Source organism: Leucopleurus acutus (genome assembly GCF_964270905.1).
Source record: "Leucopleurus acutus genome assembly, chromosome: 1".
NCBI classification, from domain to species: Eukaryota; Metazoa; Chordata; class Mammalia; order Artiodactyla; family Delphinidae; genus Leucopleurus; species Leucopleurus acutus.
Window position 1 is genome coordinate 12,696,976 of NC_139142.1, and position 12,417 is coordinate 12,709,392.

At 41.5% G+C, this 12,417-nt stretch overlaps 1 protein-coding gene across 1 annotated transcript in view; it reads left to right on the forward strand.

Moving 5' to 3' along the window:
* Window positions 1-760: 760 nt before the first annotated feature.
* The window catches only part of RPS6KA5 (ribosomal protein S6 kinase A5), a 187,288-nt gene continuing 175,631 nt past the window's right edge, over window positions 761-12,417 (forward strand). The window contains exon 1 of the mRNA XM_082841951.1: window positions 761-1,030. Within this exon, the coding sequence (XP_082698077.1) occupies window positions 925-1,030 (106 nt within the window). The 5' untranslated portion in view covers window positions 761-924. The remainder of the gene's footprint in view (window positions 1,031-12,417) is intronic.

Sequence of the window (12,417 nt, forward strand, 5' to 3'; positions counted from 1 at the left end):
CTTGTACAAAATGGAAATGTTTATCCTTTGCAAAAGTCCTCACGGTGAGCCGGAATTTTTGAAACGTCTAATAACTACCTGTACTTAAGCACGAACTCCACTTAACTTTGTTTAGGACTCACTAAGGCGAGTAACACCTTTTTAAGACACGCTGCCGTCCAGCTGGTCACACACCTGTGGATCGCTGCCAGGGACCATCAGGTACGTCTGCAAACACGTGCGTGAGAAGTGCTTTCTTCTAAGCTCCTCCTCTGTCCACGGTGACTGGCGGACCAAACGTTCCAATCAGCTCTCCCCGCCTCTTTCGGCAATAGCCAATCACAGATCCCGAGCGCCTCCTGACTACTAGACACTGTTTACTAACAGATCGAAGCTGGGGAATGAGGGGTGTGACCGTTCTGGGAATGTCTGGGACGGGAACGTTCTGACTGCGCGTGCGCACCAGCGGAGACGGGCGGGGCAGAACTCCGGTCTCACCAATCGGAGCGGTCGCGCTCCTCCCTCTCCTGCCACTCCGCCAAGCAACAACAATTCGAGGAGAGGGGCGGGGCGGTTCGTGACGCGTCAGAGAGGACTGTCCAATGGAAGCCGGCGCTGACAGATGCGCGCGCCCTCTGCCCAATAAGCGATGGCAGCTCGAATGGCTGTGGCTACCTTGCTGGCTGTGGGCGGAGCAGCTTGACAGAGGAGGCGGTGAAGCAGAGGGCGGTTTGGTTGCGCGGTACTAGCGGTGCCCGCCGAAGGGGGGAGGAGGCGGAGGAGCTAGCCGTGCGGCCAGAGCGGGAAAGCTACTCGTCTCGGCGTTCGAGTTCTGGAGCCGCCGCACCTCGGCTCCTGGGGCTGCAGCGGGAGCTGTGAGGGCCCGGGCGTCCGCTGTCTCCCGGGTCCCCTCGGAGGACCCCGCGGGATCGGGAAAGGGAGAAGATGGAGGAGGAGGGCGGCAGCGGCGGTGGCGGCGCCACAGACACCAGCAGGGACGGCGGCGCCGGGGGAGAGCAGCTCCTCACTGTCAAGCACGAGCTGCGGACGGGTGAGCGACCCCGCCCTCTGCCGGCCGGACTGGGCGTGGGGGCGCGCCCTGAGGGCACGCAGGGGTCTGCTTGGGCTGGGGTCACGGGGCCGTGCCGAGGGCGCGGGGGGCGGGCCCTGGGCGGGGCCTCTCGGACGGGGCGGGAGCCCGGGGGTCCCGGGAGGTGGGGGCGCGCCCGAGGGGAGCTGGCGGAAAGTTTTCCCCAGCCCGGGAATGAGCGGCGGGCGCGGGGCGTTGGGGCCCGCGGAGCAGCCCACAGCTGCCTGTTGGCACTGACTCTGAGGATGTCTTCGCGCCCCCTTCCCGCACAGGTGCCACATCTGTCACTGCATCCTGTCTAGGGTGAAAGGTGCGCCTTCCTCAGTGTAGGGTGAACGACGCTTAGTTTTGGAGCATGACTCACTTCTCCGCTGCTCTGCTTCCCTAGAGGGGTCTCTAAGGTGCTGCGGTCCTGTGCAAGATGAAAGGGTGGCTTTCCCCCGGCCTTTTCAGGAGTCCAGTCTCTAGTGATATAAAGAGGGATCGCGGGCTCCAGGGACTGAGTGCCTTTATTTGCAATCATCATGAAATACTATACTTGGCCTTAAATTTCTTTCAAAGGTCTCTTGAGAAGAAGGCTCAGTAAATTTGAAGCTGTAGGTAAAAGCGGCTAACTATAGAGCTTAAGCGCTCACGTTCTGATGTTTGCGATCACTAGAGTCGTCCCAGGCTTTATACTTGTTACGTTATTCGTTATGGGTTGTTCATTTTGGAAAATGCTTATTCGGACTAATCAGTATAGGTTGGGTTTATATATGTGGAGCCCAGTCTCCTATTAGAGATCCTTTTGCACTTCTGAACAGATAATACATTTTAATGAATTGTTCATTATTAAATGTTCTTGTGTTTATTAAGGCTTTTGATTCAGCTTCTTTGGCATATTGGGATATTCTTTTCTTGTGGAGACACAGAGCTTAAATAGCAGGTTTCAAGTGCGTGCCTTGAAACAACCACCTTGTTACTGTTTTGAACAGATTGCAAAGTTAGATCTGTCACCTGTTCCTTTATTTTTTTGTTATTGCTGGTTAGCGTTACACTGAGTGCCAGTGTGGTGACTTAATTTAAGAGGGATGTCAAATGCATGCTTACTTATTTCAACATTTTTAAACATTGGCTTAAAATCTTTTTTTTTGGTCATTGTGAATTTGCTATATATCTTGAGCCAGTTACTCCATGATTTTTTGGAGTTCCTAATGTAACCTGTGTATGTTTGGCTGGTTTGATTTTTCTCTCTCAATTTAATAGACAACTGATGTTTTCAAAGGGTTATTCAATAATTTATTCAGTAAACATTTATTCAGTATTAATATCTGATTTTTGCCAGGCTCAGTGTCAGGTGTTTTCTGGTGTGGAAATTTTGAATTTCTTTTTCTTTTCTTACATAACGATTCACTGATTTATGTATGTAGACTCGTTCTGTACAGCAAAAGCTACTTGAAATCATATGCTCGTCAGCAGTTGACAGTGGTGCAGCAAGCAGATTTTTGCTAAATGACCAAGGAGCAACCTACTTTATTAGTCGTCAACCAACTGCTCAGTTTCTGGATTTTGCAAACAATGCTAGTTTTTCAAAATTTTTTTACAATGCTAGTTTTGTACAAAACAATGAGAACTGCTTTATTTCCCCTTCTCTACTCTGTGAATCATCAGCTTCAAGCTTGCATTTTAGAAATTTTTCTGATGGATGGTGAGATTATACTGAATTCATTAGTACTGTTAACTGTCAAAGGAAATGAACAGTCACTTTGATTTATTGCTGAATGCTGGAACAACTGACCGGATATAGTGGTCAAAAACACTGTTAAAATATAGCTTGAAAGATTCTCTCATCTTCAGCCAACTGGGCCCCTGTCAGCACATGATGCTATAATAGGCACCAAAGTAATTTGATCTGATGTGGTCCCTTGCTTCTCAAAATGTGGACAAGCATATAGTCATATCAAGTCAGCAGCTGGCGATTGCCCGTTTGTGCTCAACATTGTATTGTCTGCTGTAGGATGAGTGAAGAGGCAACAAGTTACATGTAAGAACGTGGAAAGTGTTCCAATAGTGTAGACCAAGTAGCATGGCATCCCTGGACATGAAATTGGAAGACCTGGTTCCAAATCCCAGCTCTGCCAGTTACTAGCTATGTAGACTTGGGCAAGTCAATTCAACTCTTTCACACTCACTTCTCTCATCTACTGAGTGTGAAAATTGAATGAGACTGTTGGTTTGGTTGGCACAGATTAGGCGCTCAGGAGATGTTGGTTGCATGCAAATCTGAAGATCACAAGAGTAAAGGATTGATTAGATCAGTTAAACATTTCTTGACACTTTCTGTTTTCTAGGCTAAATGGTACTGATGATACAAAAAATGAGAAAATTTCTTGCCCTCTGATGATAGGGGAGGAGGCCATATAAACCAGTAATTAGGATATATTGTCATAATGTAATAATAGAAGGATATACAGAGTATAAAGTTAGCAAAGAAGAGGTTTAGGACTTCTAGGTTTCAAATCTAACTCTGTTGAACCACAGCAACAAAAAAAGAGGGGGTACTATTGGAAGGGTTATCTTATTCATTTATTCAATAAATATTTCATTACCTCTTATGTACTGAGTTCTGTTTTATATGCTGGGGTTACAAGACACATGTGGTCTTCCCACTGAAAGGACTGAGTTGCATCAGGAATCCCTGGAACCAGAGACTGATGCTGTCTGTACTCTCTCCATCTTGAATCTTTGCTTCTTTGCTTGTCTCTATGTGATGGCTTCATTCTTCTCCACTGCTGTTCACCTTTTTCCACGTGGGACGGAACATGGCTATTGACAGACCCCAAGTTTTATATCTTACAGCTCTCGGTACCAGAGAGACACTGCCTTTTTATCAGCTTCAGGTACAAAAATATTAGCGAAGGACTTTATTAGCCTGGCTTTGGTAAGGTGCCTACTTTTGGATTGTTCAACTAAGACCAGGGAATAGGATCATGTTCTACTAACATGACAGCTACTATGGTGAACATATGGATGGTGGGGGGGGGGGAACTAAACTCTTAGAAGAGGAAGGGTTGCTGGGAAGACATTTCCTTAGATATCCGTCATTAGGAGAGAGAGCCTAACACTGAGGAGAGGGTCAAGGAAGGGGTATTAGTTATCTATTGCTGTGCAACAAATTATGCCAAAACTTAGTGGCCTAAAGCAACATGATTTCTGTGGGTCAGGAATTCAGGAGTTGCTTAGCCTGATGGTTCTAACTCAGGGTCTCTCATGAGGTTTTAGTCACGATGTTGGCCATGACTGCATTCACCTGAAGACTTGTCTGGGGCAGGAGGTTCCCTTCCAAGACAGCTCACTCACCTATTGTTGGCAGGATGCTTCAGTTCCTTGCTATGTGGACCTCTCCATAGGGCTGCTTGAATGTCCTCATGACATGACAGCTGGCTCCCCCAGAACAAGTGATTGGATGGGGAAGCTGCAATGTCTTTTTTTGTTAAACAGCTTTTTTGAGATATAATTTACATACCATAAAATCCACTTGTTTTAAGTGTACAATTCAATAAATTTTATAGTTACACAACCATCACCACAATCTAATTTTAGAACTTTCCATCACCCTAAAAAGAAACGTCTTATCCATTTATATCGGTCACTCCACATTCCCACAACCCATCCCCAACCCTAGGCAACTGCTAATTCTACTTTCTGTGTATTTGCCCAGGGACATTTCTTATTATGGAACTTTATAATATGTGCTCTTTTATCACTGGCTTCTTTTACTAAACATAGTATTTTCAAGATTCATCCATTTGTAACGTGTGTAAGCACTTCATATTTTAAATTGACAGGTAATATTTCATTGTGTGGTTGTACTGTCTTTTATCCATTCATCATTTGATTGACATTTGGGTTGTTTCAACCTTTAGGTTGTTGTGAATAATGCTGCTATGTACATTTGTGTACAAGTTTCTGCATGGACCTATGTTTTCATTTTTCTTGGGTACATATTAAGAGTAAAATTATTGGATCACGTGGTAAGTCTATGTTTAACTTAAGTTTTCCAAAGTGACTTCACTGCTTTACAGTCCCAGTAGCAAGGGCTCCAGTTCCTCCATATCCTCGCCATCACTTGTTATTGTAGGTCTTTTTGCTTATAGCCATTCCTAGTGAGTATGAAGTGGTATCTCACTGTAGTTTTGATTTGTGTTTCCTAATGACTAATGATGTTGGGCATCTTTTCGTGTACTCATGGGCCATTTGTATGTGTTTGGAGAAATGTCTATACAGATCCTTTGCCCATTTCTTAATTGGTTAATTTGTCTTTTTTATTATTGAGATATGAGTTATGTATTGTAAATACAGATCCCTTAGATCTGTATTTAGATATATGGTTTACAAATATTTTCTCCCATAAAGTGGATTATCTTTTTTTTTTTCTCAGTGATAACCTTAGAAGCACTATAGTCTTTAATTTTGATGAAGTCCAATTTTTTTCTTTTCTTTCTCTTACTTTTGGTATTGTATCTAAGAAATCATTGACTAATTCAAGGTCACAAAGATTTTATATCTGTTTCCTTCTAAGGGTTGTATGATTTTAGCTGTTACATTTAGGTTTTTGCCTCATTTGTTGAAAGGCTATTCTTTTTCCATTTTATTTTCTCAGCACTCTTGTCAAAAATCAATTGACTATAGATGTATGGATTTAGTTTTGGACTCTCAATTCAATTCCACTGATTTTTGTGTCTGTCCTTATGCCATCACCACACTGTTTTGACTACTGTAACTTTTTAGTAAGTTTTGATATTGGGAATTGTGAGTCTTCCAGCCTTGTTCTTCTTTTTCAAAATTGTTTTGGCTATTTTGGATCCCTTGAATTTCCACATGAATTTTAGAATTAGCTTGTCAACATTTCTGCAAAGAAGCCAACTATGATTCTGGTAGGGATTACATTAAATCTGTAGATCAATTTTGGGAGTGTTGCCATCTTAGCATATTAAATCTTGTGATTTATGAACATGGAATATTTTTCCATTAATTTAGATCTTCTTTCATTTCTTTCAACATTTTGTAGTTTTCAGACTATATGTTTATACTTCTTTTGTTAAATTTATTCCTAAATATTTTATTCTTTTTGCTGCTGTTGTAAAATAATTATTTTCTTAGTTTAATTTTTGGATCATTCACTAAAAGTATATAGAGATATAACTTATTTTTGTATATTAATCTTGTATCCTGCAACCTTGCCTAACTAGTATATTAGTTCTAATGTTTTTTTATTGGATGTCTTACAAGATCACGTCATCTGCAAATAGAGATAGTTTTACTTCTTTCCAATGTGTATGCCTTTTATTTAGTTTTCTTGCTTAATTGTCTTGGCTAGAACCTTCAGCACAGTATTCAATAGAATTGGTGAAAGCACACATCCTTGTCTTATTCCTGATCTTAGCGGGGGAAAGCTTTAGTCTTTCACCATTAAGTATGAAGTTAGCTGTGGGTTTTTCACAGATACCCTTTATTAGATTGAGGAAATTCTCTTCCTAATTTGTTTGGGTCTTTTTAATCATGAAAAGGCATCGGATTTTTATTTGCATTTAGGGAGATGATCACGTGGTTTTTTTGTTTGTTTTTATTGATGAGGTGTATTACATTAATTAATATTGGAGTGTTAAGCCAACCTTGTATTCCTGGGATAAATCCCTCTTGGTAATGTGTATAATTCTTTTTATACACCACGCTGGATTCAGTTTGCTAGTGTTTTGTAGAGGATTTTTGTGTCTATATTCATAAGAGGTATTTGTCTCTAGTTTTGTTTTTCTGTGATGTGTCTGTCTGGTTTCCCCAAAATATGCTTGATTGATTTCTGCCTCCAATTAAAGATCGTACATATTTGATTGCTGTCATCCATACTTAGGGTCTTCTAAGTATAGGCTAACAGAGGTTGAGGGTGGATTATATTTCTGGCTCTGCCCCAAACTTGCTGTGTGACTTGAGATAAATCATTTCGCCTTTCTGAGCCTAAGTTTACTGATCCATAAAGTAAAGGTGTTGGACTGAGTTATATCCAAAGTACTTACCAACATTAAGTTGGTCTTCAATGGAACTTCTATGGAAATCTTGGTATAGACAAAAGTCAGAAGTGCTGATTTACTTTAAAAGATAATTCTGTTTTGCCCGAGGATTCATGATTGAATCCCATTGAAAAAGAATTCCCTGATACTCTTTGAATATGATTCCATTTATAATGATTTTATTTATACGTAGCTTTTTAGGAACATAATGATTATCTACAAAAAGACACAGAAAAATTTCAGTGACAATCTTAGTTATCTGTGAGAACAATGCAGCTCTCCTTTTTATATTATACATGTATAAATATATTTTGTGTTTGTACTTTTCCCTTTTTTTCACACTTTCCTCACCTTGAGAAGAGTAGGCAGAACTTGTGCTCTATCTTTAGCTTTATAGGATACATTGGATGGTCAAAATATAAATAGGTTTTTGATAGTACCCTATCTTAATTCTGTAGAGCCTAGACTTATAAGAAAATCTCTTATTTCTACCATGAGTTTTAGAGATTAAGAAAATGATCTAGGACTTCCCTGGTGGCACAGTGGTTAAAAATCTGCCTGCGCATGCAGGGGACACAGGTTCGAGCCCTGGTCTGGGAAGATCCCACATGCTGTGGAACAACTAAGCCTGTGTGCCACAACTCCTGAGCCTGCACTCTCGAGCCTGTGAGCCACAACTACTGAGCCCACGTGACACAACTACTGAAGCCTGTGTGCCTAGAGCCCGTGCTCCGCAACAAGAGAAGCCCACGCGCAGCAAGAAAGATCCAACGCAGCCAAAAATAAATTAATTAATTAATTTAAAAAAGAAAAGAAAATGATATATTTGGGCAAAGTAGGTGGCATCTCAGCCCTTAAATCAAGGGGGATTCAAGTATATTTTGTGTTTGCAGTCTATAACGGGGGCGGGGGGTTGCTGGTGGGAAGCTTCTCAGGTGACAAGTCGACTGTTGTATCAGACCCAACATTAACCAGTACTGCAAAGCAAGAAAAAAATCATGAAATCTCAGCTTCCTGGAGACATAAGTGATCTGATGGGCAGGATTGAATTCTTACCCTGAAAAAGAAGATAATGCTTGGTGAAAATTCCTCTAGGGAAAATCTAGCATAATAGCATCATGTGTTGACTGAAGCTTCACAATTAAATACACTGTTGAGAGATGTCAATCCCAAAATGCTGTGGGAGGGAGGGGTTGTCACAGTTTTCTCCTTTGAGCTCCTGTAATGATTTACAGATCTTGGTGCACCTCAGTGGTATGAGCACTCCTACATTCCTCTTGTTTTTCAGGGAAGATGAATAGGGTCTAAAATAGAATCTTGCCCTCATTTTGTTTGTCTCTAGCAGTGCCCCCATGGGTTCAGCTATATCGGTTCCTCCAAAAAGTCAAGGAAGTTCTCTGGACTTTATACCTTCCTAAAGTTGTGAGTGAGCTGGCTAGTTCACTTTTTTTTTTTTTTTAGTACTCAGTAGGCACACTGCCCTGTGACTGCAGAGAGAATAGGGAGTTAAAGTTCCCGATTTTTGACACAGTACTTGGTATTGCAGTTTTATTTATTTCACACTCAAGTTTTTGTGGCAGTGTGCTTCTTTTTATATAACTAGTGTGTTCCTGACAAAACATTGTGTAAATAATATTTTTGTATATCAAATTATTTGGAATAAAGAAGGTGAACTTGGTACTTAAAAGAATCCTATGATTAACTCTTGAAATAAAAAAACTTTTGATTAAGTTTTCCATTTGTGGCTTTACTGTTATTATGTAAATTGGGCCTTACATTGTTATTTTTCTGACACATCATTACAATTTGTAAATTGCAGGTAGCTGCAAACAGGTAAATAGAGTCTTGTGTGGTAGGCTGAAAAATGCACCTCCTCTCCCCAAGATGTCCATGTCCTAACCTGTAAATGCTTCTGTACGTGGCAAAGAGACCTTGCAGATGTGATTAAGGATGGGGAGTTATCCAGGTGGGTCCAATGTAATCACAGGGTCCTTATGAGAGGGAGGTCGGCAGGTCAGAGAGAAGGTGTTGTGAGAATGGAAATAGAGGGAGAGAAGATGCAATAGTGGCATCAGAGATTGGACTGAAGCCGTTACTGGAAGGGGGCCATGAGCCAAGGCACGTGAGCAGGCTCTAGACGGTGAAGAAAAGATAGTCCCCTGGAGTGTCCAAAAGGAATGCAGCTCTACTGTCACTTGATTTTAGCTCCTTAAGACCTGGTTTGAGACTTATGATCTCTAGAACTATAATAAGATTTATGTTGTTCATAAACCATGAAGTTTATGTTATTTTTTACAGCAGCAATAGGGAGCTAACACATCTTGCTTAAGATTGGATGAACCAGGAGATAAGTTTGCCTCAGGCTTGGGTAACTGGATAGGATAACAATATGAAGCAGTTAGTCATTTAGACAACTATTCAGTAGAAAATGGTAACAAATGTCATTCTTAGTAGAAGTAGAATGATGTCGTCTCTAGGGAATCCCCAAGAAGACATTCCTTTCTTATCTTAGTACCAAGTCTAGCTGAGCTGCTTTGACCAGCTCTTCTGTTTTTCACAGGAATGCTGTGAAGTGGATCCCTGGAGCAGACCTCTTTTATCAAGTTGGTGGCTAGAATGCTTCACATCTCTAGCCTACACCACATAAAATTGTGGTCTGGCATGCATCTTGAGCCTCTTCCTGGTGTCATTTTCCGTCCCTAATCTTTCTTCTTATTTTTCTTTCTTCTTTTCTTATGCTTTAGTTATTTTGCCTTAAGTCTTTTCTGGGCCAAGACAGGAATTAGGTAAATATGTAATTAAATGCATTTATATACAAACACATAGATACAAACCATGAGTAAGATGGACAATATGGAAAGATATTTGACTTTCTACTTAGTATTTTGCTTCTTAAATAAAATCTTTGTTGTGATGTTCGTGCTATTTTTATATTTCTTCTAAAAAGAAAAGAAAAGGGAGGTCTCCGATGAATTAATACCATTTTAGAGTTTTTTAAAAATACATAATGAGAAATCAATAAAATCAAGGCATACTTTTAAAAAGAAATTTTATTGGCAAGATGGTGGAAGTCAACCACAGGGCTGTCTTTGTACCAGGCAGTTTTCTACCTTAGTGGAATATCCCATCATTAATAGGAAAATTCAGTCAACTGAAGTACTCTGTCCTCAAACCACTTCGGTACTGGAGTGGAATTATATGTTTTTCCTAAAGGAAAAGCTATTTAAAATGCGTAATAAGGATAGTGTTGCACTTCATATCTAAATGAATGGTGTTGCATTAAGAGGGCATGAACACTTAGCAGGAGATTTACATTAACCCTTTCCCAGGAAGTTGCCCATGGGAAACATCATAATTAGGGCTAGAGTAGGACAAATCTAATGGGCACACACAAATCAAACTTGTAACTTTGACATAATTTTGTCATGTATAAGTTGGGCAAAGCAGCCACGGTTTTATTCATCCATTAAGGATTTGTTGACACCGTGTGCCTGGCACCATAGCAGATGCTGGGTTTTAGCAGGGAACAAATTAGACATGGCTTCTACCTTCATTGAACTATACCTAAGAGAAGGACCTTAAATACATAATCATGCAACTAACCGTATGATTGCAATTGTGATAAACGGTGAAGAAGTACAGGTTCTATGAGAGAGTCTAACAGGGTGGCCGGGCCTCAGGGGATGGGTGAGGGAAGTGGGAATGTTCAAGCTGAGGCCCTGGCTATCATGGGGTGAAGAGTAGGGGGGGGAGGTTAAGCATTTCTGACAAAGGAAGTAACACAGATGGCCCTGAAGTGGGAAATGGCTTGGCACACTGGGGTTACTGGAAGAAAGGTCTCTGTGGCTTGAGCATCGTGTCCAAGCAGGAAAGTCACAGGAAACGGGGCTGAGAAGGTAGCCAGGGCTGTTCGTGCAGGGTTCTGTAGGTGATGATGAGGCATTCAGGCGTTATCCTGAGTGCAGTGTGAAGCTGTTGAAGGATTTTTCCGAGATTAGTTTTGTCCTGTAAAAAATGACTCCCTTGCTGTGAGGAGGATGGAAGGAAAGATTGTCTGAAGGGAGACCAGTTAGGAGGCTATTGCTGAAGTTCAGATGGAATATACAAGTTTGGATTGGGTAACAATTAGAGATTAAGAATCATGAATATATTTGAGATATATTTAGGAGACAGAATCAGCAGAACTTGGTGTGGTAGTGATATGGGATTTTTGAGCTGGAACAAACATATGTTTGAAGGTACCATTTGTTCAAATGGTGTATTAATTTTCAGTGGCCGCATAACAGATCACCACAAACTTAGTGGCTTGTAATAGCACCCATTTATCAGCTCACAATTTGGTAAGTTAAAATTTTCCATGGCATGGCTGAAATTAAGATGGTAGCCAGACACAGTGCTTGTCTGGAGGCTCTGGGAGAAAGTCCACCTCTAAGCTCATTGCTGTAGTTGCCAGATTTGCATTCCTGTAGTCATTGGTCTGAGGTCTCAGTTTCTTTGATGGCTGTCAGCCGGGGGCCTTTGTCAGCTGGTAGAGGCCATCTGCATTCCTTCTCATTTGGCCCCTCCATCTTCAGGCATCAAAGGTGTGTCACATGCTTCCCGTGCTTTGACTCTCTGACTTCCAGATCTTCTCTGGGCTTCATGTGATTAGATCAGACTACCTAGACAATCTTCCCATCGTGAGGTCAACTGAGTTGGGACCTTAATTACATCTGCAACAAAATCCCTTTATCCTAAGAGTGATATTTCATCATATTCAGTCACTGAAGGGAAGGAGGTCATGCAAAGGGTCATTGGGGTCATCTTAGAATTCTGCCTTAGAACTCACAGATGGTGAACCAGGGGAGTTGCATTTGGAGTGGGCGGAAAAGATAGGACCCAGTTGTATACAGGTCAAGTTTTGAGAGACCTTTGACATATTCTAATGGACACATACGGTAATAGCAATCATGGTAATGAAACCTTGCTATGTGCTACAAAGGATCAATAGGTGCTTTTATCAACTCACTTAATCCACACAATCACTTATGAAGTAAGTACTGTTATTATTATTCTAATTTTACGGATGGGGAAACTGTAAAGGTCACCAACTTGCACAGGATCACCCCGGAAGTAAGCAGAAGGACTAGTTTTGAAGCCCAAGTGGTCTGGCCCCCAGGCTCATCTAAACTATTGTGCTTTCATTCATCAGTGGGACATGGGTCTGGAGCTCAGAAAAGATGTCTGGGCTGCAGGTAGAAATTCTAGCATCACTGGCATTTAGATGACTTTAAAGCCCAGGTGTAGAGAGGTCATCTTATG